The sequence below is a fragment of the Asparagus officinalis genome, chromosome 6, assembly GCF_001876935.1.
Source record: "Asparagus officinalis chromosome 6, Aspof.V1, whole genome shotgun sequence".
NCBI lineage: Eukaryota > Viridiplantae > Streptophyta > Magnoliopsida > Asparagales > Asparagaceae > Asparagus > Asparagus officinalis.
Genome location: NC_033799.1, coordinates 5667774 through 5694910, shown reverse-complemented (window position 1 = coordinate 5694910; position 27137 = coordinate 5667774). Strand labels below are relative to the sequence as shown.

Here is a 27137-nt window from a genome sequence, read left to right as displayed (position 1 = left end):
GACGAGTTTTTGGCGACGGACGCCAATCTATCGCCAATGTAATCATTGGCGACGGGTTGGCTGTCCGTCACCAATACCATGTCGCCAATGCGGGGTTTTTTACTAGTGATAGCTCCTGATTAAAATGTTGCCCCTCTGGTCTAGTTCATAGATTAACAAAATAAGACAACTGTCTGTGCAACCAGTGAAGTATGCTGACATACTGACTACTGATGTGTTTATAGTGAAAGTTATGTGCCCAAATATGTAAGGGAGGCTACAGCTACTCTGCTATGTGAGAAGATTTCCTGCGACAGAACTTCTTTACAGTATTTTTTGTTCTTCTTTTAAGAAAGTTAATGATGGAATTAAATATCCAGACAACACTGTTGTTAGTCATTTGAATCTATGTTATTGTTTGCCTATAAATAATCTTTTGTTTTGAAATTCTTGGATCCATTTGTAACAACCTACTTAAGGTCTTATTCATATTTTACAGTGCAGAAAAGAATATATTTTCTTTGTATTCTTCATTTTGACTTTATCAGCTGGTTAACAGGTCATTAAACAATGCATTCTTATAGTCTATTATTTCCCGTGAATTATGCATGCTCAACTTCGCTTTAGTGTGGCACATATGCTTCTCACCGTCAATCACCTTTGTTGTGCCACATCTTGGGAGTCACAATTGCTCAAATTATTTTTGGATTCAACTACTTAGATACCCTCCACCCTATCATTACTGTGTTGCTTTAATTTCCTGGTCTCGCTTCATTGGTGATCCATCTTCAGTTTTAACTACTCTCAAGTTTTATTCAATATCTTATTCCTATATTTAAAGTCTAATTTAGCTTTTGTGCTGCTAAAATTAAAGTAGTGCAATGTACGTCAAAATTCAAATTTATTTTTGTACAAGGTTGTTGCATCACATTATATTCCATTTATGAAAATATACATTACCTAGGCTGATAGTCATGCACAGGATTTACTTTAGGTTTAGCTCTTTCGCATTCTCAATTTGTTGATATTTATGGCTTGTCCTTGGTTTCAGAAGTGATGACGATGATGACGAATTTGGCGCTTCTCATTTTGGTTTGGAAACACAACGTTTCCAGGCTTCTAATGATTATTATGGCCCCATTGGCTTTGATGACTTTGACCAGGGTTACCAATCTGATAAAGTTTATCCTTCAGAAGAAAATGCAGATGATAAAAAGATACATTGTTCTGTCCCAAACAATGCAGAATTCCCTACTTCTTTTGATGAGGACAAGATACGAGCAAGGGCAGGACATGATAATAGTTATGAGGGTGGTCCTTCTTCCACCATTTATGGTATGGAGGGTTTGGATATAGAGCCTGTAGATTTTGAAAATAGCAAACAACTTTGGCATCCTCCTGAGCCTGAAGATGAAGAAGATGAGAGAGAACCTACTCTTTTTGACGATGAGGATGATGAAGATGCTACAGGGGAGTGGGGATATCTGCGCTCATCAAATAGCTTTGGCAGTGGTGAGTACAGAGCGAGAGATCGTTCCGGTGAAGAGCATAAGAAAGCCATGAAAAATGTTGTTGATGGGCATTTCAGGGCTTTGATAGCTCAGCTTCTTCAGGTTGAAAATTTATCTGCAGGTGATGAAAATAATAAAGAAAGTTGGCTGGAGATCATTACATCTTTGTCATGGGAAGCAGCAACTCTTCTTAAACCAGACACTAGTAAAGGTGGAGGAATGGATCCTGGTGGGTATGTGAAGGTTAAATGCTTAGCTTCTGGCCGACGTTGTGAAAGGTAAATAACTCACTATTGTGAATTACTATTGAGCATTGTAATTTTTTTTCCAAAAGCTACTGGGTTTTGTGTGACATTTTTATTGGGACATTCCTAGTATTTGGTGGTTGCTTTCTCATACATATGTGTCTGCATTGAAAGTTTTTCATCATGGCTAAATATGAGTTGCTGATGAAGCCTGTCTCTTCTTTTATTCTAGCATGGTAGTTAAAGGAGTTGTTTGTAAGAAGAATATTGCTCATCGCCGTATGTCATCAAAAATTGAAAAACCTCGTTTCCTAATCCTGGGCGGTGCTCTTGAATATCAACGAGTAACAAATATGCTGTCAAGTGTTGATACTTTGTTGCAGCAGGTATTTGAACTAATTTTCCATTTTCTTCCTTTTATGTGAGAATTGGTGGGAAGAAGTGTGTTTATCTATTTTATATATCATGTTATGTCATCTAGGAAATGGATCATTTGAAGATGGCGGTTGCAAAAATAGATGCTCACCACCCCAATGTACTGTTAGTTGAGAAGTCAGTATCCCGTTTTGCACAAGATTATCTCCTTGCCAAAAACATTTCACTTGTTTTGAATATTAAAAGGCCACTTTTAGAGCGTATAGCCCGCTGCACTGGTGCTCAAATAGTTCCTTCAATTGATCACCTTTCATCTCAAAAGCTGGGGTATTGTGATTTGTTTCATGTGGAGAAGTATTTTGAAGAGCATGGGAGTGCTGGTCAGGGCGTAAAGAAGCTGATGAAGACATTAATGTTTTTTGAAGGGTGCCCAAAGCCATTGGGTTATACTGTAAGTCTTTCAGCTTGTCCTTATCCATCCCAGTGATCTATTTCTGTCTTATTCTTTCATATGCTAAATCTGGCTGTGACTAAAAGAAGAACAGCGCATGTTTCACTTATATGTGCTTATTAATTATTATGTAAATGTCCCATTTTGGATGTTTATGAAGTTTGATCTTCGGGATAAATATGAAGAAAGCAAGTTAACTAGTTATGTAAAGGTACATTATTCGATGACCATTACAAGTTCAATGTAACTGCACATCTTTTGCCCACTCTCGATCTGTATAGTACAGCGGTGCTAAATTTCCATGTTAGTTCCCACAAGCGTGAGTTATCCTGCTTCTGTGCTTAATTTAGGTATAGCAAACAACACATCATATAGTTCATTTGATTAATAAACCTTATGCTCGTTGGTCTACTTTTTGTTGTTTCTGATATATGCTTTTGTCAGAAATTCTGAAATGCTTTTGTTCTTCTGAACTTCATTTAGTTTCTTTCTCATTTATATCAATTTAATATTCAGGTGTTTTAAATAGAGTTCCACATGTGAGGAATACCCTTGCAGATTCTTGAGCTCAACCTGTCTCTACCTACTTGAAATTTGAAAACTCATATGGCAGAATTTCTCATAAACTGGGTTGATATCTATTTCCTTGTTTATGTTAATGCTTATGACATATGCGAGGTTGTGCAATATCCTTATAATTCTTCAGCATGATGAAGAGCTACAAGAGTAGTTATTTGATATAATTTTTGTTTTCATCATATTTGTAGATTCTGCTCAAGGGGGCTAGCGGCGATGAGCTCAAGAAAGTCAAACATGTTGTTCAATATGGAGTCTTTGCAGCATATCACTTGGCTCTGGAAACTTCTTTCCTTGCAGACGAAGGTGCCTCTCTACCTGAACTTCCATTGAAGTCCCCAATAGCTGTCGCATTGCCAGATAAACCATCCCAAATTAGTAGATCCATCTCCACATTTTCTGGTTTCTCAACCCCAGCTTCCAGCAATCCCCAAATCACAAGTAATGTGCTAGGACCTGATGAATCTGATTCCACGCCATTGGAGCAGGACAGACAAGCTGACCCTGAGCACCAGAATTTGGCAACTGTAATAAGTTCACCTGAGCACTCTTCTACTGGTGCTGAGGGAGATGAAAAGAACACGGGTGCTGTAGAACATGTTGAGCCTGAATCTGTCAGGTATAATGTCCAGACATTTGAACAAAATTCTGGGTCAGAGGGAGGAGATAAATGGATGGTTAATGATACACTTCCAGAGAACAAGCAGATTGCTGGGGAACAACCTTGTTCTTCCGATGCGGAGATAAGACATCAAGAAAACAGCCAAAAAGACGATCATGAATTATCAAAGGAAGAATTTTCCTCTTCTGATCATCAAAGCATTTTGGTATCCTTATCTTCAAGATGTATCTGGAAAGGGACTGTTTGTGAGCGTGCACATCTGTTTCGCATCAAATACTATGGCAATTTTGACAAACCACTTGGAAGATTTTTACGTGACAATTTATTCGATGAGGTAAGCTTTTTTTTAATATACTTTTGGTTCTCTTTGATTTGTAACTTTTAGAGAGTTATATTGACTTTTCGCTTTGATAGAGTTACCGGTGTCGTTCATGTGAGTGTCCGCCAGAAGCTCATGTTCACTGTTACACTCATCATCAAGGAAGTTTAACGATATCTGTAAGAAAGCAAGATTTCACTTTGCCTGGAGAACGAGATGGCAAGATCTGGATGTGGCATAGGTGCTTAAGGTGCCCTCGGATTAATGGCTTTCCGCCCGCAACTCGAAGAGTTGTAATGTCTGATGCTGCATGGGGTTTATCCTTTGGGAAGTTTTTGGAACTTAGCTTTTCAAATAATGCTGCTGCTAGTCGAGTAGCTAGCTGTGGTCATTCCCTTCACAGAGATTGCCTTCGATTCTATGGGTACCTCTTGTTTATATCTTAAACCTATAGGCTATAGTATGAACCCAACCGCACCAATTTCTTACCTACTAATTCGAAATGAGCAGGTTTGGAAAAACAGTTGCTTGTTTCCGATATGCACCAGTCAACGTTCACTCTGTTTATCTTCCTCCTTCAAAACTTGATTTTAACTACCAACATCAGGAGTGGATCCAAAAAGAAGCTGATGAGGTCTGTTTCTTAGCCAGTCAAGTTATTGTTACCAGATTCTTCCCGCTGAATCTCATTATATTATCCTAATGCAACAGGTTGCTAAGGATGCTGAGCTTTTATTTAAAGAGGTGCTCAACAAACTGCGTCAAATTGCAGCGAGTGGATTTAACACTGGTTCTTGTGATGAAAATGTGAAGGTTCTGGAATCAAGATCCGTCTTTGCTGAACTTGAAGGGATACTGCAGAATGAGAAGGCAGAGTTTGAGGTAAAGTATCATGACATCTCTTCCTTCATATTGGTGTGATGGTGGTGTTGCTTTTCAGCAGTCAACCTGATTGAGGTACTTCCTGATTTCAGGATTCCCTGCAGAAAGTAGCTAATAAAGAAGCAAAGAAGGGACAGCCTCGTATTGATATTCTTGAGATCAATAAGTTACGTAGACAGTTACTATTCCAATCATATTTTTGGGATCAACGCTTGGTATGTGCTGCTAATGTTGGTCATCATCGAGAAGTTATTGGTGGCATTAGCACCAGATCCAAAGAGAAGCTTGGCTCTATGGATAAGCTATCTGATTCGACTTTAATTTCTCCTAAGCCACTGAAAGGCTTTCATAGTTTAGATGCCTTACCTTCTTATTCAACAAACAAGGATCCGTTGAAAATGCCTCTGAGCGACAATCAGGAAAGTGAGCATCATGACCAGACTCTGATGGCTCAGGAGAAAAGAGATGTCGAAAATGATCCTTTATATAGAAAACATAGCAAAGCATCTAGCATAAGTGCAATTGACCAATTGGATTCAGTTGAATCTGGGTTGCCGCCTGTTCGTAGAATTCACTCTGATGTACAGTTCCCAGCTATGGAAGATTTATCTGACACCCTGGATGCTAAGTGGAGAGGTGAAAATGGCCCTAATGTTGTTGAATCCAGCACCTCGAACTCATTGTCTGCCACAGAAGCCACATCTCTTTCAATAGATTGTGAAGAAAAGAGGGGAACTGATGTTTCCAGATCATTGTCTTCAATACAGCATACAAGTATTGAGGATGGTGCAGTGAGTTTCCCTAGCTTGATTGGGACACCATTTTCAAACTTCTATCGTTCCATCAACAAGGAGGAGAATGCTTCAAAACTTGATGCTCTCAATGAGTATAGTCCTGTTTATATCTCTTTGTTCAGGGAGTTAGAGCGCCAAGGTGGAGCAAGATTGTTGCTGCCTATTGGAATTAATGACATCGTCATTCCGGTTTATGATGATGAACCAACCAGTGCTATTTGTTATGCGCTTGTGTCACCTGATTACAATTCTCAGATGTCAGAGGAGCGGGAGAAAGTGAAAGATATCAGTGATTCTTCATTTACATTGACGATATATGATTCAGGGAATTTTCACCCGTTTCAATCTGTTGATGACATGTCCTTGATTTCGGATCCACTTACATATACTAAAGCTCTTCATGCTAGAGTTTCATTTTCTGGTGATGGGCCTCTTGGTAAAGTAAAATATACGGTTACCTGTTATTATGCGAAGCGCTTTGATGCACTCCGGAGATCTTGCTGTTCATCTGAGGTTGATTTTATACGATCTCTCAGTCGCTGTAAGAAATGGGGAGCACAGGGAGGCAAGAGCAATGTATTTTTTGCAAAATCATTGGATGACAGGTTTATCATTAAACAGGTGACAAAAACAGAGCTGGAATCTTTTATTAAATTTGCTCCAGAATACTTCAAATATCTTTCAGAATCTATAAGAACGGGGAGCCCCACGTGTCTGGCAAAAATTTTGGGAATATATCAGGTATTACTTGTTCATTCTTTAAAACTTATTTCTTGTGTCTTTGAGAGGAGCCGTAGTGACAACATCAACACTTTTCTTTTCTCCAGATGTGTGTTAAAGCTTTCTCCATTAGCATGTTCTTTAGGTTTGTTGGAGCCCATCAATTTTTTGTCCCCAACCTGAGTCAGTTATTTATTCCATGATGTTGTTCCTTAGGAGTGACAAAAATAATCTCGTTGTTAGAGATCTGAATCAGACTTAAGAACTTGAGAATATCAATCATTGAAGGGGGTTTAGATGTGAGGAAAGCTAAAAGTTCAATCTTTTAGTCACATTCTCTGCTTCCAATAATTTAAAAAATCAAAGTGATGCTGTTTAAAGCTGTAGCATAGTCTTCTTCAGGCCATGGTAACAGCAAAAACAACAGCAAAGCTTTTATGCCAAAATTTTGAGGTCGCCTACCCATGGTACTATGTAGATAATATTTACTTTGACTTCAGCGAAACTTTAGTTAGCTGATAAAATAAATGTGACATCGGTTGCTGCCGGTCGTGCAGTTTACATGGCTATATTTGATCAGATTTAGCTACAACTTGGTGACACATGATTTATTTCTTTTTTGTTTTGTCTTTTCGTTCAGGTCTTGCATTTTTTTTTTTTTGGTTCTGATTCTATTACAATAAGGAGTGACACATCTTTCTTTCTGTTAATGTTTAGATTACTAAGAGCATGAAGGGAGGAAAGGAATCAAGAATTGATGTTCTGGTGATGGAGAATCTTTTGTTTGGACGGACTGTGACTAGGCTTTATGACCTTAAGGGATCTGCAAGGTCACGGTACAATGCAGATTCAAGTGGTAAGAACAAAGTACTACTTGATCAAAACCTGATCGAGTCCATGCCAACTTCTCCAATCTTTGTTGGAAACAAAGCTAAGCGGCTTTTGGAGAGAGCTGTTTGGAATGATACTGCTTTTCTTGCGGTGAGCAGAATAAACTGTCATGTTGTTTTTCTTGATTGTCAATTCTCCTTTGGTTCCTTAAGTGCATGACTTCATAATTTTGGTGTATGGTTTTCGCTTTTCAAATAATTACAATGGCTATAAGTACAAAATAATTAAAGCTTCATCAATTATCTCTTCAATATGGAAACTCAAAATTTCTACAGTTTTTTCATGTGAACAAATATATTTTGAAACTATTTTTATCTTTTGCACTTTGTTTATAGTTATAGGATATATGAAGCGTATCAGTGTACGAAAAGATCCTTTCTTGTGTCAATGCATTGTGTACTCGAATATACTTCCTGTCATATCCTGAAACTTGTGATATTATGTGGCAGATACATATTCTTGACACATTAGGTCCAAGTGCAAAGAATTTAAAATGTAGTATTGAAGGGAGAAGATTCATGATTCACTGAGAACTACTTTTATATTATTTTTAATTCTTTGTCACAAGATAAATTGAGATTGTTCAAGAAAAGAGATTATGCAAGTATTATCCTAAATTTCCAAGTAAGGGTGTCTATCTTACTATTTTTTGAAAGAAAGTTATTTGAGGGTCCAAGTTTTTATATCTAAAATTTGTGTTATATCTTTTGTTATTCAAATTTTATATGATAATATCTAAATAGAAAACTAATGCTTATATCTTTATGTATGTTCGCAAGATGATGCATCCTTGACATGCTGTATCTTAGCTTTTTAAGATCACTTAATCTCCTTGTCCATGTTGCATCACATCAAACCTTGCATGTGGGAAACAAATCATTTTTCCTTTTGGAGACTAATGTAAGTCATTGTTTCTAGGTTTATGATATTATAATCTTATGTCCAGTGCTTTGTTTCTAGGCGTGTATTGTTTCTATGATGTAGGTTTGTGGTTGAATATTGCTCTTCTTTCTGCATCCTACACTTTGTATATTAATATTTATTTCGCACTTCAATTCTGATATCTTTGTTATATTGTAGTCCGTAGATGTGATGGATTACTCTCTACTAGCTGGGGTCGATGAGGAAAAACATGAGCTAGTACTTGGGATCATTGATTTTATGAGACAGTATACATGGGACAAGCACCTAGAGACATGGGTAAAGGCTTCAGGTATTTTGGGCGGCCCAAAAAATGAACCTCCGACTGTAATATCACCAAAACAATACAAGAAGCGCTTTAGGAAAGCAATGTCTGCATATTTTCTTGTTGTTCCGGATCAGTGGTCATCTTCTACTATTATCCCCAGCCCATCACAATCTGAAATTGTTGATGATGCTCAAAATCCATAACTCTGTATATTTTCTCAGTTGTAAGTCTGAAATCCTCCACATTTTGTATTTTGTTTCTCTTAAAAATTTTTTACTTATTTTTTAAACAACAGTTTCTTGATGTCAGCTTCATTTCTATCATGGCATTAGACAAGGCTGGGCATGATATTTTCAAATAGGCCGTAATGTTAGATGTACTCGCTGACCCATCCAAATAAGTTCATGTCTGTAACTGTATGACGTGTATATAAATCGATATCCTTGTTTTCAAATGTTCAGTATATTTATTCTCAACTTCATACTCTTTGGTGCTTGTGCACAAATCAGGTGAAGTCGGTGCCCTGCTGATTTGATTCTTGTGTTCTTGTTATGCCTTTAAGGCTAGGTCAATGTAGAATTCCTTCCAGTATACCTATCCTTGTGGTTTGTCATACCCCTGATTTGTGAATATAAAACAGAGCTAATGGCGAATAAAACACCATGTTTTAGACCCACATTATTTGACTTAGAGATAGTCAAATAGATAGTTGTAAAAATTAGGAAAAGATAGGTTCTGAGCATGTTTAAAATTTTAAATAGAGGAAGTGCTCCGCCTCTACCGCTTCCTCTTTTTATTATACAACAATAAGCTTTCTTGGAGTAATATCTCCGCTGCATGTATCTCATTATTCATTATCATCATCCAAACGCTTTGGCCATTGGCGGCTAGTTCTGAAAATTTTGTCATCATAAGCCCTGAGTTAAGCTTCTATATGATCACGCTACGATAATGCTCTTACTAGTGTGTGGCTGCTGGAGGCTAGATTATACCAAGGAGGTATAGTTATTAGTAGTTGTTTATGAGGTACGTTCGGTTTTAGATCCTCTTACATTGTGTTGAGGCAGAGACGTGTTCAGACCGATGAAACGTATTGCTACGCGCGAGAAATTACATGAGCTCCAGTAGATTATGGCGCAATTGAATGACCTAAGTTCGGGGCGCAATCGCCTAAATTTTGTAGTGAACATTCTAGCATGTGCCTGTAAGAGAAATAAAAAAGGCATTAGCATTACATATGATCGTAAATCCTTATAATTACACATTGTGAGGAGAAAGCTGACGAGTTTCTCATGCATTATATAGGAGAAACCAACCAGCATACAACATGGACAACAACCCTAGCTAGCGGAACCCTTCTCTTTCTTTTTTTTTCTTCTTATATTACACCAAATCTATCGGAGACTGTCATTAGTTCTGATCTTGAAGGATTTGGAACCATCTTTGTGTTAGAAAATCCGGAATCTGTAGTTCTCCACACCTGCATAAAATAGGAGGGGGAAAAAAAGGAATAAATGGACCATCTACGATTTGCAAATTTCATCTGCTAGGAATTATGCCTACCTCTGATGATAAGTCTTGTGTGATGGGTGTGGGATTAACCGGGGGCCTTCGTCGTATCCCTCGCAGATGAGCTCCCCCTTGCTGTCTCTGTAGCAGACTATCCCCTTCGCCTGATCCTCGAAAACCTGGCACGGGGAATTTTAGGACTCATGAATCTGGTCAAGCAATGGTTTTGTGTGAGGGAACTCACCTTGATGGCCAAGGGTGCTTTGATTAAAGATGCTGATACTTTGATCGGTTGTATGTTGCTGTTGTGAACCGTGAGAGCTCTGCCTGCGTTCTTCTTTCTTTGGACACGTGGAATGATAATACTATAGGAAGCGCATATGATTGCCATTGAAGAAGAAGGAGAAAGAAAAGAGAGAGAGAGAGAGAGGAAATAGAAGTTGGGGGCTGAGTCATGTTAACATAGGATAGAGATGATAAAGAGGGTAGAGAGGGTGAGTTGTCTTATCATTAATAGTTTTTTTTTTTTTTTTTGGATAGAGATGATAAAGAGGGTAGAGAGGGTGAGTTGTCTTATCATTAATAGTTTTTTTTTTTTTTTTTGATCTATCATTGAGCCCCATCATCTCATTTTTATAATGGCTTTCGTTTTATTAGACTATGAAGTTATGATTGTCTGATTGGTTGGTGGGTCTACTCCAATGTCACATAGTTATTAGCTCATTAATTAGCATTATCTTTGAATAATTTAATCCAGTTTTGCTTCGGAGTGCTATCGTCAAATGCCGATCATATCAACTATAAATAAAATTTCTTGACCGTGCCTTGCCCACGATACGGACGGGCTTCGAGGCTCATAGTGGGAGGTGCTGATGACGCATCCACCGCACTCACGTTTTGGCATTGGTTGTTCAACTTACCATTTACAAGCTCAGTTTGTACCATCAGCCATGTGCGGTTGCCGACTGAGCCAGATGGGGGGAATTTGTTGCTGTTCATAGTTATCCAAACACCACGTATAATAACATTAAAAAAGAGTGAAAATGTATGTAGTCCAAATTTGCAAGTCATGTCCATCGCGGACATGTGAAGGGTGCATGTCACCTGCCCTTCGGTACTAAAAGCAGAGGGCGAGATCCAATTGTTTCAATGTGGTTGGTGAACTTTATGACTTAGTCTGTGTTTTGATGACTTTTCTGTTAAGGATTTTTTTAGGTACGGATCATCCGGAGTCTATGTATCTACACTTAGGGTGCGTTTGTTTTTACGTTTTTTGCTTGGGGAGGGGGGCGGAAAGCTGCCAATGTGGCAGCTTTCTCTTTTGGGGAGAAAGCTGCCACATTGGCAGTCTGCCCCCCTCCCCAGGCAAAAAATTTTTACCAAACGCGTCCTTACACTTACACGGGTGATTTCAGAATTACGTTACGACTGGGCCACGGTGGTAATAATTACCGGGCGACCCGAAGATTAGCGATGCTAGGGTTACCGATGTAGCCTCAACCGGTAGCATCAGGATTGTTCCGTGTAGGTGCGGTGGACCCCGAAGTCACCTGTGCCATTACGCTGTATTCGCAGGGTGCCAAGTGCAAATAATCTTTTGTAAAAATGGGCTGCTAACTTTATTTCCACGCTACGCGTCAGTAAGTATTTTTGGTTAATTCCCTCGAGTGTTCGTGCATTATTACCGGGTGTCTCCGTAGCCTTCGGTTTGGGCTTTGCAATTTCAGCATTTTGAATGGAGCTAAATTTCAAGCCCAGCCTAGAGGACAAAATTTCAAACCGACCTATTTTGAATTTTATTCCAAAAAAAATACATTTCAAACTTAATTTTAAAAACCGACACAGTTGGGTTGAAACTGGGTCGGTTTTTTTAAAAAAAAATTTCCAAACTTCACGGGAGTTGAAGTATCGTGAAGTTTTTTATATAACAAAACTTCACGGGATTTTAATTCCCGTGAAGTTTAGGAATTTTTTTTTTAAAAACCGACCCAATTTTAGCCTAACTGGGTCGGTTTTTGAAATTAAATTTGAAACAGTTCTTTTTTTAGGAATGTTTTAGTAAACAGGTTGGTCTTGAAAATTTGTCCTAAAAACCACATTGTTTGACAAACTAAAAATTAAGAATATCAAAAAAAAATTATTTGAACAACACGGAATGTACAAGTCATGAATATATCATTTCAGATCTTAGAGTTTGTGCCTCGACCTCATTGAAGGTTAGCGTAGCATGCCTCGCTTTTTATTATATCATATCATTGCGATCAGTGAAGAACAGAAACGTCTTCCTCTATTCTTAAGGGCTAGTCTTCCTCTATTCTTAAGGGGTAGACGCCAATGGTATTGTGTTTTGTTGTGATAATTTGATGGGTGATCAAGAAATTCTAAATCGCATAATTTTTTTCATGATGTTGTTTTAAGAGATGGGCATTAAAATTAAGGGTGAATTAGACGAAACCCACGTTAACTTCTAGTGTTTTGCAGTAAACCCTACGAATTTTTAAAATCGCACTAAACTCCCAATAACTTTTGTAGAAAACACCTGACGTCTTTTGGGTAAATAATACTAAACACACAATCACTTCCAAAATGCATTTTTATGTTTGTTTCTTGTTCTAATTTATGGGGTTTATTTGCAAAATGAACAAACTTATTGGAGATTTATTGCAAAACAAGAAAGTTAATAGAGATTAAGTGTGATTTTGAAACTTCATAGGGGTTTAGTGCAAAACGCTGAGTGCTCACGATGCAGTATGGTGTAATTTCTCCTAGACTTAAGTGTTTGATGGTTTGGAGAAGCTTAACACAGCTATTATGATTTGACCCGATCAGAAAAAAAAATCAAGTTATTGTTTTAAAAGCAAAGTAATCAGGTAAAAACTAGTAGTTTATCACAAAAGTGGTTTCTTTTTGTTAGTACGTAATAACATCTTGTGATCCCTGATTAACACTTCAGAATCTACGCTTAGCCAAAGTTTTGGGGGTTAATTGAAAACAACTAATGAGAGTTGAAGGATCTAATAACAATTTCAACTCTTCACCTCATGATTAAGATATAAAGTCGCGTTTAATGGGAATTGGGATCGGCCGTTGGAGGATCCACAGAGACAACGAGCAGAGTTCTCACTTTTCTTAATGGGTGTTGGGTTAATATTTTTTTGGGCTTTTGGATTTGAGTTAGTGTCTGGGCTTAGGCCTGGTGAATTTCACATGAATTAAATCTAATAGGCTACCCTTACAAATTTGGGGGCAGAGTTTATAAATTTTACAAGGTTAAAACGGTAATAAAAATAAAAGTTTAGGGGTGGAGTTGGTATATGAAATAAAGCAGACAATGTATAATATGAAAATATTGCTGGAAAGAGCCGGAAAAAAGAAAAGAAAAGTGGCAAAATTAAATCTAACTCAAACTTGATTTAAATAAAATGACCGCTTATTATTTGAAATCAGATTTAATTGAAAAAAACCAAACTAAGTTTAACACCTTTGACTCTTAAAAAAAAATTTATACTTACTGAGCCTAAGTATAATGAGACCACTGATCTTGTTTAATGTGTAAATAATCAACTGACACCCAGAGTTCAGACATAAATGACGTAGTAACAATATGGAAGAAATCCCGTCTCGTGATTGTTATTTAAAAAAAAAAAGATTTGGGGTGTGTTTTATAAATATGAAATACTTGAGGGCCCTGTATACAATTAAGAAAGAGGTTAGGATCTATATGACAAAAACCCAGGAAAAAAACTCCCGAGAACAGTCACTTGCAAAGATCCAGCCCTAGGGTTCTCTCTCTCTCTCTCTCTCTCTCACGTCGCTTCTCTCTCTAGCGTTCAGACGTCCGGCGAGGCGACGAGATCAGCCTCCTATATTTTTCTCGGCGAGGTGATCTCAGCCTCCTCTGGCGACGATTGGAGGTAAGATCTCTTAGAAAGTTAATTCTTTTTTGTTGATTTTGATCTATCCTAGTTGCAAATTGTGGATTTGTTTCCGAATCTGTCTCTGGAACTGAGCGGGGTTCTATTTGCGGTGGAATTAATAATTACACGATTTATTAAAATCTTTGCGAATAAAACCACACGTTTTAACGTCTACTTCATCACTAATAAATTTGAACTAAAAATTATTTGAAGTATACGCCCCCCATAGAAAATGACTTCTTTTTTGCTTGCACTTTGGCATGCAGATTCAAACATTACATTTAGGTAATTCTATGTATCATAAGATATGGTACCACGTCGAGAAAATTTCTAATTAGATGACTTGCAACTTTTGTATGTTTTGATATCTCATAAAGTCCGTGGACAGGGGAAATGGAGCATCCAGAGGATGAACGTGTATCTGGGGAGCAACATGGTAAACAAGATAATGAGGTAATTTTATTGAACATGAATTCGCCATGTCATCGTGAGTCGGTAATTCAAAAGTTTCTTTCACTTTTTACCTTGCAGGAAAATGTTGCTCGTCTTGAGGAATATAAAAGATCTATTGAGATGAAGCTCTCTCTACGGCATGACAATCTGAATCCTGAAAGGCCTGGTAAGTCCGCAGTGGAAACTTTCTGTATGAATATGTTATTCTTTGCAGAACTATGATTTCAAATTTGTTGGAGATTTTGTGTATGATAAGTTCACAATTTGGAATGCAATTGTTAAGTAGACAGGTCATTAAGTGGACTGTTCATGGTTCTGAAGAGAACAGTTGACAACTTGCATCTTTGGGCATTACGGTGTCTTTTTTTAAAGCTTTTTTTTATAGATATGCTTACGATAAGTTGTCATGCATTTTTTAATTGAAGATTGATAACAATGCTAAAAACACAAGGATCCTTTTACAGGAGATTGTTTGCATATGTTTCCACATGTTTGCTTGCCGTAAAATCTGTATGAATACCAATTCCTATGCAGGAGTGCTTCTCTTGGATTTATCACACTCTTCATTCTTTGTTAAAAATTGATCACAAGTTTATTGTTTTCCACTAGAATCTGGGCTATATATTTGGTGTACTGTTATTTGTTTGTTTGTTCAGGGAGTTCACTATGTACTGCCTTAAAGCAATATCTCCTTATCCTTCATGATAAACGCCGTTCCTTGGTTGAAGAAACAAATCTATAAGGAATTGATGGCAAGATCTCTTATATCTTCCTAGTTTTATTCATATAATACACGTACACACATGTGCGCGCACGCACACATATCCATCTACTTTTTCAGCTGTCCTTCTGTCTGTGAACGTATGATATATGGGTGAGGTTATAACCGTAACTTAAGTGTTTACACCTACCTATGGAAACACATGGTTGGACATTTGAGATTCAAATTAACAGTCCAAACCGTGCACTGTGATATACCCATCTTCCACGAGAAACAAAAGTTGGCTGGATTTAAAATGTCTGCAATACACATCTTCAAATCTAAAAATGTATGGTTATGGCCCTAAAAGAGGATTATTTGAAGTTGTTCTATTTGTAGCATACAAAGTCCAAACCATCAAATTTTTTATCCTCTAATGTTTGATGATTTGCAGTTCAGACTGGATAGTTTGAAATAACTTTGAATCATTAATATGGATATCCCCAAAGTTTTATAGGCAGATGTAAACTCTTTAGTTGCATTATATATTCTCATCTTCACACGGGTGTTTGCGCACAAAACATGCGTAAATAAATACATATGCATTGCTTAGCATTGTGTCCACAATTTTTTGAAGTGGTACCTCTTTTCCAGATTCTGGTTTTCTCAGAACACTAGATTCCAGTATCAAGAAAAATACGGCTGTCATTAAGAAGCTTAAGCAAATAAATGATGAACAAAGGGAAGGGTTGATGGATGAATTACGAAGCGTTAACTTAAGCAAGTTTGTTAGTGAAGCCGTAGCAGCCATATGTGATGCTAAGCTTAAAACTTCAGACATTCAAGCTGCTGTGCAGGTAATATACGATTTATGTTGCTCTTGTTGATTGCTTTTGAGTTTACAGAGGATGTACAGTTTACCTTGATTTTCCTGCCTAAGCTTTTCATCTTTAGGACAGTGCTCTGTGAAATTTCAAACTGAAGTCTATCAATTTATTTGCCATTTTGAATGGATCATCATGGTTTCTTATCGTCTATATTCTTTGATTGGATGCGGATATATACTTACTGCTCGGGTCTATTTGTTGATACTTCCTTGAATACTAGGGGTGAGCCTTCAATTTAAACCTAAGTGCGCACAGAAATATCATTTCTACTAATCGAGAGCATACCGTGTTAGTGAGGTGCTTGAATAAGCTTCTCACATTGTAATCGGTTCTTTTTCTATCTCAAGTCTTCTGATATGATTTTTTTCCTGCCATCAATCCCTTATATTCGTTGTTGTTTTCTCCTTTAGAGCCTTCTAGCTGAATACAGACTCTGATTTTTTTTCTTTTGTACATTTCCTTAGAAAACAATGAACTTACCGAACCATCTTGACCAATTTCTATTTTTCTTAGTATTACCTTTTTGATTTTTCTTTATTTAGATCTGCCTATTTCTAACTCTTAAGGTACAGCTCTTTGATACCTCCTGCTTGGTCTCCCTTTTTATCTTTCTTGGTGTTCATTATTTTGTAGATAACTGATTGGTGGTAGGTCCCTGTTCCTTTGGCTATTCTCCTCGTTATATTCATCCTTTGCCTATTCATTTAAATATGCACATGTTTCATTTTTTTTGAGATATAATCCCTCAATGTAAATTATATTATATTACATCAAGAATTTAATCAGATCTCATGAAGAATCTTCTAGTATTCTGCCACTTAAAAGTTGATACAAACATTCTGCAGAAAAAACTAAGAGGCTCTTAAAAGTTATATATATGTTTAAAAGGGAGGGAAGATTGTTAGCCGTTAATTTAAACCAAATAGTTTTGATAATGTAGTTTTCAAAAAGTCATGAAACCCCATTAAAAGTTCTTCTTGGATGTTCACTTGGTGCAACCAGGTATTACATGTATCTATTTCTTCTAAGTTTTATATCTGATCCAGTTGCTGCCTGAGGGCTCCAATCCTCCAACACAATAGTGCCTTCAACCTAGCTGCCTTGGAGTGCCACTGTATCTGTACTGTTTCATTGAGGGCTACACCTCGATATTGATAGCAATGCCCATTTCTTGGAGCCCTTTTAGATAACTTGCTTGTTGAAGGAGCTCATGCATTCCTTCCTATTTCCTACAGTTGTACCCGCAATAATTAAAAAACTATGCACACGGCTTGTCCCAAGTCCAACAACAGAGCTAAAGAGGAAGATGTTTGCTAACTATAAGCTAATCCAAAGTAGTTCTTAGTTTGTCCTCAATATCAATGGCAATTCTTAGGAGATTTGGTTGACTGGTGTCTTGGAAAGAACTGTGGTTCTTTCTAAAGGCGCAGATTATGACCACCTGTTCTCATGTAAACCGCTACTTGAAGCATAAAAGTGTTAGTACTGTTTACTATGTTCCTTTATGTAATTGACGTCAACTATATTTCTGCAGGAAAGATAATTAGATATTTTAACTGAGTGCAGCCCTTTTTCTTGCTTTTCCTTGTCATCAGGTGTGCTCTTTGCTTCATCAGAGGTACAAAGAGTTCTCCCCATGCCTTGTGCAGGGCCTCTTGAAAGTTTTCTTCCCTGGAAAATGTGCTGAAGAGCCTGAGGCAGATAAAAGTTTGAAGGCAATGAAGAAAAGAAGCACTTTGAAACTTCTTATTGAACTTTATTTTGTAGGAGTTATTGAGGATGCGGGCATATTTGTAAATATTGTCAAGGATCTTACCAGCTTGGAACATTTAAAAGACCGTGAATCAACACAGACAAACTTGTCGATTCTTGCCAGCTTTGCTCGACAAGGCAGAATTTTCTTAGGACTTCATCAGCCTGGACAAGAAGTAAATGATGAGGTAGTGACAATTTTTTGTTGTAGTTAGAGCATTAGTCATTTGCATGCACCGGTGCACGTACAAGATTTATTGTTGTGCTACTAGATTTTATGTCAAAATTTTTGAAGAGAATTCATCATTTTTGAGGCGTTTGGATCGCCTTAAAAAAATTTCTAAGTCGATGCATGTGTTGAGTTTCCAAGTTCATTAAGTGTGCCACAGAGTAAAGTTGTTGCGTGAATTTCAAAGCACAAGTAGTGGACAGGTTAAAAATTTCTTTCAGTTAATCTTTCTGAACTCACACTCTTGTCTGAGCAAAGCATGTACCTCAAGTTGTGTTATTGATGTTTTATTGAGATATTTATTCATATTTGGCATCTTCTTTGCATGGGTAAAGCGTTGATTTTTGTTTTGATAGTAATGTTACGAATATATCTTTATTTTCTCTGTTGACTTGCTTTGTTTGATCAGTTCTTCAGAGGCCTTAACGTCACAGCTGATCAGAAAAAGATATTCAAGAAAGCATTCCACTCATATTATGATGCTGTTGCTGAACTCCTTCAATCTGAGCATTCTGTAAGTTGATATTGGTGTTGCTTCTTTGACCAACTGAGGCTTACACTTGTTTCCCTTCACTGCAGAACTTTTCATTTTTCTTTCCTTTTGATGTTGCAAACCTTCAATCTCCTAGTTGTATCTTACAATTTAATGATATCATAATTTGAATTATAAATGTGGCAGTCTCTCCGATTGATGGAACTTGAAAATGCAAAGATATTAAATGCTCGAGGGGAGCTCAATGATGAGAATTTGACTTCATATGAAAAGCTGCGCAAGTCGTATGACCATTTATTTCGTGGAGTATCTTCGTAAGTCCTCTTTTGTGCCTAATTTTTCTGGTCCAAAGCCTACTTCCCTCTATCTGACTTTCGGCCAAATACCACATGTTGCATATTACGATGTTCTGAATAGTTGGGACCTGTTTAAAGAAGTCTGTCTTCTAAAATCAATGACTAAGATGATATTTAAAGCAACGATCATTGGTATATAATCTCAAGCTTTTATAAGTTTTTGTATGGTTTAGAGGCATTAGTCCAACCTCTGGAGTTTGGACCCTGAAAGAGGTTTGCTTTCCTTCCGTTCGAGGTACAAGGTGTTCGAGGTGCAAGTTGTTGTTTCCTCTTCTTTATCTTAGTGATGCGTGTCCTGTTTCACGGAGATCGTTCTTCACTGACCCATATTAGTTACTGACTTGCATACTGAAGTGCCTAGAGCACTTGCTAACTTCCACATCGATGTAAGGTGCTCTTATTTTTCAATAAGACTTGAGTAGTTCTTGTAGCCATGTTTCAGATATACAAAAAACAAATCTTCCCACAAAATTATTATTTCAAAAACCACATAAAGTTGGCGATGACATATTCGGGTATTATTTTTCCTTTACCCTTGAAGATGGCGTTTCTAAACAATGTTCCACATTTTTTTTTGATGCATTGAGCACTTACAAACTTCGATACTGATGTGCGTATGTCCTTTTTTCCCAAATAGCTTTGAGTAGTTCTCATAACCATGTTTCTGATATATAAAAGACAATTACTTCCACAATTATTACTTCAGAAACCACATAAAGTTGACATATTCGGGGATATTTTTTTCTTTACTCTTGAAGATGGTCCGTCTAAACAGTTTGCTGCAACTTGTTTAATGCTTTATGGCCAATATCGCCATGGATTGGTGTTGTTATATGTTTCAAAGTAATTTGGTAATCCCAATATACACTGTTTCTTCAGTAGGCCTATTGTTCCAGTAGGGCTGTTGCATTTTTCCCCCTTCTTGGTTGTTCTATTCTTTGCCCTAATACCAAAATTTGACAACTGACATTTTGTGGTTCGAAGAGAAAACCTCCCATTAACGAGATGTTATTTATTATGTCTGTTTTACCCCCTGTTATTACATATGGTTATTTGGTTTACTTAGTTATTTCTTTTATATGGCAGTCTAGCAGAGGCCCTTGATTTGCAACCTCCTGTAATGCCAGATGACGGGCATACAACAAGGGTTACCTCAGGAGCTGATGTTCCATCTGCTTCTGGAAAGGAATCTTCAGTTCCTGAACCTATATGGGATGATGATGATACAAAAGCTTTCTATGAGTTTTTACCTGATCTCAGGTTTGTCTGGAGTTTAAGTTCAATTGTCATATTTCTTCCTACATTTGACCACTTCATATTATTTAACCCGGGCATGTGATTCTAAGAGGGTTCTTAAGAAATAGAAATTTTTTGTTGATTGCTACTGTTGATTGCATGTTCAAATTTGTTTCATCCAGAGCGTTTGTTCCTGCTGTGTTACTGGGGGAAGCAGAACCAAAACTCCATGATCAACCTCCAAAGACCCAAGAAGTAAGTTTGTGATGGCCTCAATGTAGTGCTTAGTTTTGTTTTTATCTTGGAGATTTCTGTAAATGTACTTCCTTAATTCTATTTTGAGGTTTCAAAAGATTTATCTGGTCAACTTTGCAATCTATGTCACATGCTGCCGATTATATAGTATACCCGTTAAGTATTGTTTGTTCTCTGAAATACTCATGGGTGCTTCCAAACTTCTTTATACATGTTTGATCTATTTGGCTATTGTGCTTATCTCCTACTATCTGACTTTAGTTAGTATTAGGTTGTGCATGCAGTTCCTAATTGAAAAACCATACCTGTCTGCCATTCTGTCATCTTTTGGTATGAAAAACCATACCTGTCTGGCATTCTGTCATCTGTTTGTATGGAAAATGTTAATTCCACTTTCACTACTTGTAGAAAATATCAGTATTTATCTAAATTATTCCTTTTGTCCATGTATTTTTGTTTTCTTATTTAAGTAACTCTGCAGTCATACTGTCTTTTCCTTTCTTTATCAATTAATTTCCAATTATTATATTGTCAAAGGAATCTGCTCCGGAACCACAAGACACGGAAGTGCATGGCATTGCAAGTTCTGCTGCCGACACAGAATTGTCAACAGAGGGGAAAGCAGAGGAAAAAGCAAAGGATAAGGAGGAGAAAGAGAAGGAGAAAGGCAAAGACTCTGACAAAGAAAAACAAAAAGAGAAAGAGAAAGATACTGAGAAAAAGGGAGAAAGTGAGAAGGAGAAAGGTAAACCATTGGATGGGACTAGCTTGGATGCTCTGCTGCAGAGGCTTCCAGGCTGCGTAAGCCGTGACCTTATAGATCAGTTGACGGTAATTGCCAGTAGCTTTTCTCTGGGTCACTCATTTGCATTTTGTTTTTGAACTGGTTTGATCGTTGCGTAATTTTTTCTTACTGAAAATAAAAGGCTGTTTGCAGGTAGAATTCTGCTACCTGAACTCAAAAGCGAATCGAAAGAAGCTAGTGCGAGCCTTGTTTAATGTCCCAAGAACTTCATTGGAGTTGTTGCCCTACTATTCTCGTTTGGTTGCTACATTGTCGACATGCATGAAAGATATTCCAACATTACTTTTGTCAATGCTTGAAGAGGAATTTAACTTTTTGATCAATAAAAAGGTTTATTTGAGATTTTGTATAATTACTTGAGATATCTGTTTTAAAGATGGTGGACTACGTTCAGTGGTTTTCTCTTGAATTATTGGTATTGTTACTTACTTGATTTGTTGTTTTCAGGATCAAACAAACATTGAAACAAAGATAAAGAACATCAGATTTATTGGAGAGCTATGCAAATTCAAGATTGCGCCTGCAGGTCTTGTTTTTAGTTGCCTAAAGGTATAGATCTTTGGAAACTTGGTCTCTATGTTGGTTTTGTAGAGAGTCCTGCACTGCATCTTTAACTGCTTTTGCAGGAACCCATCCCCAAAACTTCGCACTGTGTCTTTAACATGCCACTTTTTTATTCACAAGCCTTTTCTGTTTTTCAGCCTTCAGGATTTAGTTTAACAGTTTACTTTGTTTGTATTTTGTTCTTTTGTTTTTTTTTCTTTTGTTTTTTTTTTCTTTTTTGGCTCTGATGGATTCTCATGCGGCTAGTATCTCATGCACCTGGTGGTTCATTATCCTGACATGCACCATCTGGACTGCCGCTTTGTTTAGCTATAATCCTTCTATCCGCCTTCTATGGCCCTACAGTGATACCTAATGATGCTGTGTCATCTGCAAGATGGACCAAATTTTTTGCTTAATTTTTTCCTGTCACTTTCAAAATACCATCTATATGGTACAGAATGCCATCTATATTACCATATTAACCTTTACAACTTGTGGAGACTGATTTATTATAACATGCAGGCCTGTTTGGATGACTTTAATCATCACAACATTGACGTAGCTTGCAACCTTCTTGAGACATGCGGACGATTTCTATACCGTTCACCTGAAACAACAATTCGCATGGGAAATATGCTAGAAATACTGATGCGTTTGAAAAATGTCAAAAATTTGGATCCACGTCATAGTACTTTGGTAGAAAATGCGTACTACTTGTGCAAACCGCCTGAACGATCTGCTAGGATTTCAAAAACTCGTCCTCCCCTGCATCAGGTTCGACATCTACTTCTCATCTTTTAACTTTCTTTCTACTGTTGAGATTATAGTGTAATATTCACATTTTTGTTTATTGCAGTATATCAGAAAGTTGCTTTTCTCAGATCTTGATAAGTCCTCAGTTGAGCACGTCCTTAGGCAACTAAGAAAATTACCTTGGAGTGAATGTGAACCGTACTTGTTGAAGTGTTTTCTAAAGGTTCACAAGGGCAAATACAGTCATGTGCATCTGATTGCTTTTCTCACTGCAGGCCTTAGTAGGTACCATGACGAATTTGCAGTAGCAGTTGTGGACGAGGTCGGTTTTTGTTTTATTTTGTTTAAGTTAATGTCTTTATGTATAGTGTAGTCTAGGGTGTAATTATTGCCTCAAATAACAACTCTTACAATTGCTATACCTTCGCCTTCCTACGATCCTGGATAACTTTCTTTCTAGATCATATATGAAACTAATATCCAATAAATATGGCACTGGATTGCCCCTGTTCTATGGCCCCCGTCTAATTTATTATTGCCTAATAGAATACTGGTCATAATGAACAAAGAATGGAGTGTTAACGTGTTACTAGAGGAATCACTGTAAAAAAGAGAGTTTTGCATGACATTTCGGGATAGTGTTTTTGACATATTTTATCTCTATTGGTAGTTCTGCTTGCTTTGAGATAAACTTTGCAGCATATATACTGTGATGTTTTCTTTTTCATTTTTTAGTGATAAAGGTGATGTTGTCTTTTGAAATGCTTAGGAATGATGATCCGTCGCTTCACTTGATCTCTTTCCATTTCAAACAATGATGGATAATTTTGTTCGATTTTTGTCTTGCAACAAGAAGACTTAACTACAAAAAAGCATAACCAATTGCTGAGTTGTGGTTGTATTTATGGATGGTAATAATTCCTCTAAGCAAAGTCCTTAAAACAGGGTCTACACATCTTTGTTTATCCATTTTGTGATTCTTTTTGATATTCCATGGCGTCATGGCATTCTATGGCTGTTTAGTTCGAGTTTAAGACCTCTTGCTCAATGTTTTCTTTTTTCTTTTTTCTTTTTTTGAATTTTATAAGCTAAACTGCTACGGTATACTATTCACCATCAACTTCTGTTCTCTAATTCCTTGTTTTACTCTGTGTTGTTCAATTGTTGAATACATTTACACATACCTTATTGACTTCAGGTTCTGGAAGAGATTAGGGTGGGACTGGAATTGAATGATTACAGTATGCAACAGAGACGCATTGCTCATATGCGGTTCTTAGGAGAATTATACAACTATGAGCATATTATTGATTCATCTGTGATATTTGAGACATTGTATTTGATAATCTTTTATGGCCATGGAACACCAGAAGTAAGTTTTTCTTTCTGTCTATTCATTATATATGCAATGTTTAACACCTCTTAATGGTCTAACATATGCAATGACCTGCAACTCCTGCTTCTAACGAGGAATTCTTTTTAATACCAGTACACTTTTATTTCTTGTTATATAAAATTTTATAAACATGACTAGCATAAAATTGTTCTTGTCGTCTAGTACACTTGTAAATAGCATAGTTAGCAAATATCCTTTTTGTTCTTTTTTGTTTTGCTTATTTTGGGAGAGCTTACCAGTGTCCAGGAAAAAAAAAGTTTGTTAAATGATGTTAACTACATTTTAAATTAACTTTATACATACCATCAATAACTTGAACTGTTGACATAGCCACTTATGATGACTTCTTTCAGAGTTTCAGTTCTTAACCTTCAAATTCATAATAAAAATTTTCTTATGATATAATATCTAGAAAAAAGTAATCACATAATCCCCACTCTTATTCCTTTCTTTGTAACCCATGAGATCGACGGCCTAAAGTCAAGGACAAATAAGAAACAAGTCAAAACATGACCAACTTTGTATGTATCCCCGAACTCTCTCTCTCTCTCTCTCTCTCTCTCTCTCTCTCTCTCTCTCTCTCTCTCTCTCTCTCTCTCTCTCTCTCTCTCTCATAATAACACAAGCAGAGACACTAATAGTCTGAGAATTGGAGGCAAAAAGAAAAGTCATCTTTCACTCTGTTTTAATGTTTAGGGAGTTGGATGATAACCCGTTATCCTATTTCTTTTACATCACTGGAAAACATTTATTGAATGTGATTTATGTTCCTTCTTCATCTTTGATAAGTAGCAAGGATAGGACAGCACAGGTAGGGAGTGGATATATCTGCTGGTCAGTTAAGCTTCCGATGGGATTAAAAGAAAAGAGAGGGAGGGAGAGTCATCCAGCGGAAAGTTATGGGTTGATGTGTGCTTGAATTTTTAAGTTTCCTTTTGCTTTGTGGTTCCATCTGGGTTATCTATGCATCATGTGGTTATCCGCTTTAAAGTTCACTTTCTGTTCCCTTTTTTCCTTCTGTATCATGTCAGTCAGGAATTTTTCAATTGCCCAAATTCATAATCAGCTATACTTGTTTTCTCTTTTTATGAAGCAAGATGCACTGGATCCACCAGAAGATTGCTTTCGGATCAGAATGATTATAACACTTCTTCAGACATGTGGACACTACTTTGACAGAGGTTCTTCAAAAAGAAAGCTTGACAGGTTCTTGATATATTTTCAGAGATACGTGCTTAGCAAAGGTGCATTACCACTTGATGTTGAGTTTGACATTCAGGTCAGTTACATTACTTCCTATAAGTTCGATTTATTGTTAAGGTGCCAAATCCCTTCTCCAGTAGTAAAATCCCTCTCATTTAACTCTCAACCCTTGTATGGTTTATTCAAGAGTGGGTTTACTATTTTCACTTTCAACTAACCGAAGTGTATTTCCTATGCCTAAAATATCCATTTTTTTGTTGGTAGATTTACATGTGCTGAGACTGGAAAAAATTTGTTTGTAAGTTCATTTATCATGCTTACAGGACATGTTTGCTGAATTGAGACCAAACATGACCCGCTGCTTATCCATCGAGGAAGTTAATGCAGCACTAATAGAGCTCGAGGAACATGAGCACACAGCTTCAAGAGACAAGGCTAGTAGTGACAAACACTCCGATAGTGAATCTCAGAAGCTCTCATCTAAAAAAGCAAATGGAACAAGTGCAGAAAATGGATTAGTAGTAGTTGAGGAGAATGGGAAGGGTGGCCATGATGAGGCAATTAATAGTGAGAGCTACTCCGACACTGGAAGCATCATCGATCCTGAGATGCATGAGGATGAGGATGAGCTTCTTTCTGATGACAAATCCAACAGTGGATCCGATGGCGACGACGAGGATGATAGTGTGCCTGCTGCTGGCTCTGACGAGGACGAAAATGTCCAGGTCCACCGTAAGAATGCAGTTGAAGTTGTTGATCCTAGAGAGGAAGAAGACTTTGATCGTGAGCTCCGTGCATTATTGCAGGAGAGCCTAGACTCTCGAAAGCTTGAGTTACGAGCTCGCCCTACTCTCAATATGATGATCCCTATGAATATATTCGAGGGGTCCACCAAGGATACAAGAGCTATGGAAGGGGAAAGTGGAGAAGAAACAATGGACGATGAAGGAAGCGGAAGCGGAGGAGGAAGCACAAAGGTGAGAGTTAAGGTATTAGTGAAGAAAGGGAGCAAGCAGCAGACGAAGCAGATGTACATACCAAAAGAGTGTTCATTGATTCAGAGCACGAAGCAGAAAGAGGCAGAAGAGTTGGAGGAGAAGCAGAGTATTAAAAGGAGGATTTTGGAGTATAACGAGAGGGAGGAGGAGGAATCGAATGGGATTTCGTCCGCGAGCGGTTGGTTGCAAACTGGGGGTGGTGCTAATGGCGGCCAGTGGGCCGTGGAAATTGGGAGGGAGCAGGGAGGGGGGGACATCGGCAGCAGCGTTATCATTCCTCTGGTGGATTTTATCACGGATATTATGGGAGGAGGAGATAAATAAATAAATAAAATAAAGTAGAAAGAACATTCCATGCAATGTGTGTTTCTTACACCACAAATCAAATCTTCAAGAAACGTTATTCCTTCATGGATATTATGAAGGACGGGATAGGAAGAGATGGTTTTGTGAGATGGGTGTTTCTTATATAAAAGAAGGCTCATCTTCAAGAAACAAGATTCTGTCATGGACCTTATGGGAGGAGGAGATAAAAAGAGACATGAACCTGCGTGGCGCAAGTTTCTTACCAATGAAGGATTGTCTTCTGAAAGGATCTAAATTTGATCATTCGAGGAGACTTAGAATGATATGGGAGTATGACGATTCATCCGAAACAGCAGTATATATATATATATAGTGTTGACTTTGGGTATCTATTGGTATGTCTGTAAACTAGACTATCGTGTTGTTATGACATAAAACTAATCTCTAGGCTTATACGGCTTGTGTAAAATAATATATCATTTTTCGCTTTTTGCTAATAGTTTTTGTATATCTTGATGTTGAAGAAAAAGTGGGGTTTTCACTCTGCCTAATAGCCTGTGTGTATCTTTGATGATGATGAAAAGTGGTGGGAAGTTCTTACCAGGGTTCTGTGATGCGGGCCATATTTGTACTGTTTATGTTTTCAGTTAGCGTAATTTTTTGCCTTGAAGCTAGTATGGTCCTTTTCCTTTGATACCGCTTTTGCTTTGATTATATTGATCACCTTTATCAACTTCACCTTCTGTGCTTGGTTCTTTGATCCAATTTGTTTGGATGTCTTGAGCATTT

The 27137-nt window shown here is 37.4% G+C and overlaps 3 protein-coding genes across 5 annotated transcripts in view; 2 read left to right on the top strand and 1 right to left on the bottom strand.

Annotated features, from left to right (window-relative positions):
• LOC109844377 (1-phosphatidylinositol-3-phosphate 5-kinase FAB1B-like) overlaps positions 1-9030 on the top strand; it is a 17126-nt gene extending 8096 nt beyond the window's left edge. Inside the window, exons 3-12 of one of the 2 annotated variants that reach the window (XM_020413381.1) lie at positions 1034-1768; positions 1968-2121; positions 2217-2561; positions 3329-4093; positions 4174-4502; positions 4589-4712; positions 4790-4960; positions 5053-6495; positions 7192-7455; positions 8446-9030. In XM_020413381.1, coding sequence (XP_020268970.1) covers positions 1034-1768; positions 1968-2121; positions 2217-2561; positions 3329-4093; positions 4174-4502; positions 4589-4712; positions 4790-4960; positions 5053-6495; positions 7192-7455; positions 8446-8757 — 4642 coding nt within the window. In that variant the 3' untranslated portion in view covers positions 8758-9030. Of the gene's footprint in view, positions 1-1030; positions 1769-1967; positions 2122-2216; positions 2562-3328; positions 4094-4173; positions 4503-4588; positions 4713-4789; positions 4961-5052; positions 6496-7191; positions 7456-8445 lie in introns of both variants that reach the window. The other variant, XM_020413380.1, reaches the window with a different exon arrangement.
• LOC109844378 lies at positions 9760-10570 on the bottom strand. The gene is made up of 3 exons (XM_020413382.1): positions 10308-10570; positions 10118-10242; positions 9760-10034 (listed from the first exon to the last, which is right to left on the bottom strand). The coding sequence occupies exons 1-3, from the start codon at positions 10452-10454 to the stop codon at positions 9965-9967; spliced, it is 342 nt and encodes a 113-aa protein (XP_020268971.1). The 5' UTR covers positions 10455-10570; the 3' UTR covers positions 9760-9964.
• On the top strand, positions 13834-26899 carry LOC109844463 (regulator of nonsense transcripts UPF2). Of its 2 annotated transcripts, none has more exons than XM_020413515.1 (17): positions 13834-13977; positions 14369-14433; positions 14512-14599; positions 15788-15990; positions 17616-17960; positions 18411-18515; positions 18681-18808; positions 19937-20110; positions 20269-20341; positions 20879-21172; positions 21279-21476; positions 21594-21695; positions 22215-22466; positions 22549-22767; positions 23644-23817; positions 24935-25120; positions 25368-26899. In XM_020413515.1, exons 2-17 carry the CDS (start codon positions 14374-14376, stop codon positions 26364-26366), a joined length of 3600 nt encoding a protein of 1199 aa, XP_020269104.1. In that variant the 5' UTR covers positions 13834-13977; positions 14369-14373; the 3' UTR covers positions 26367-26899. The 2 variants fall into 2 exon arrangements, with proteins under 2 accessions (XP_020269104.1, XP_020269105.1); XM_020413516.1 differs by having other exon boundaries at positions 14358-14433.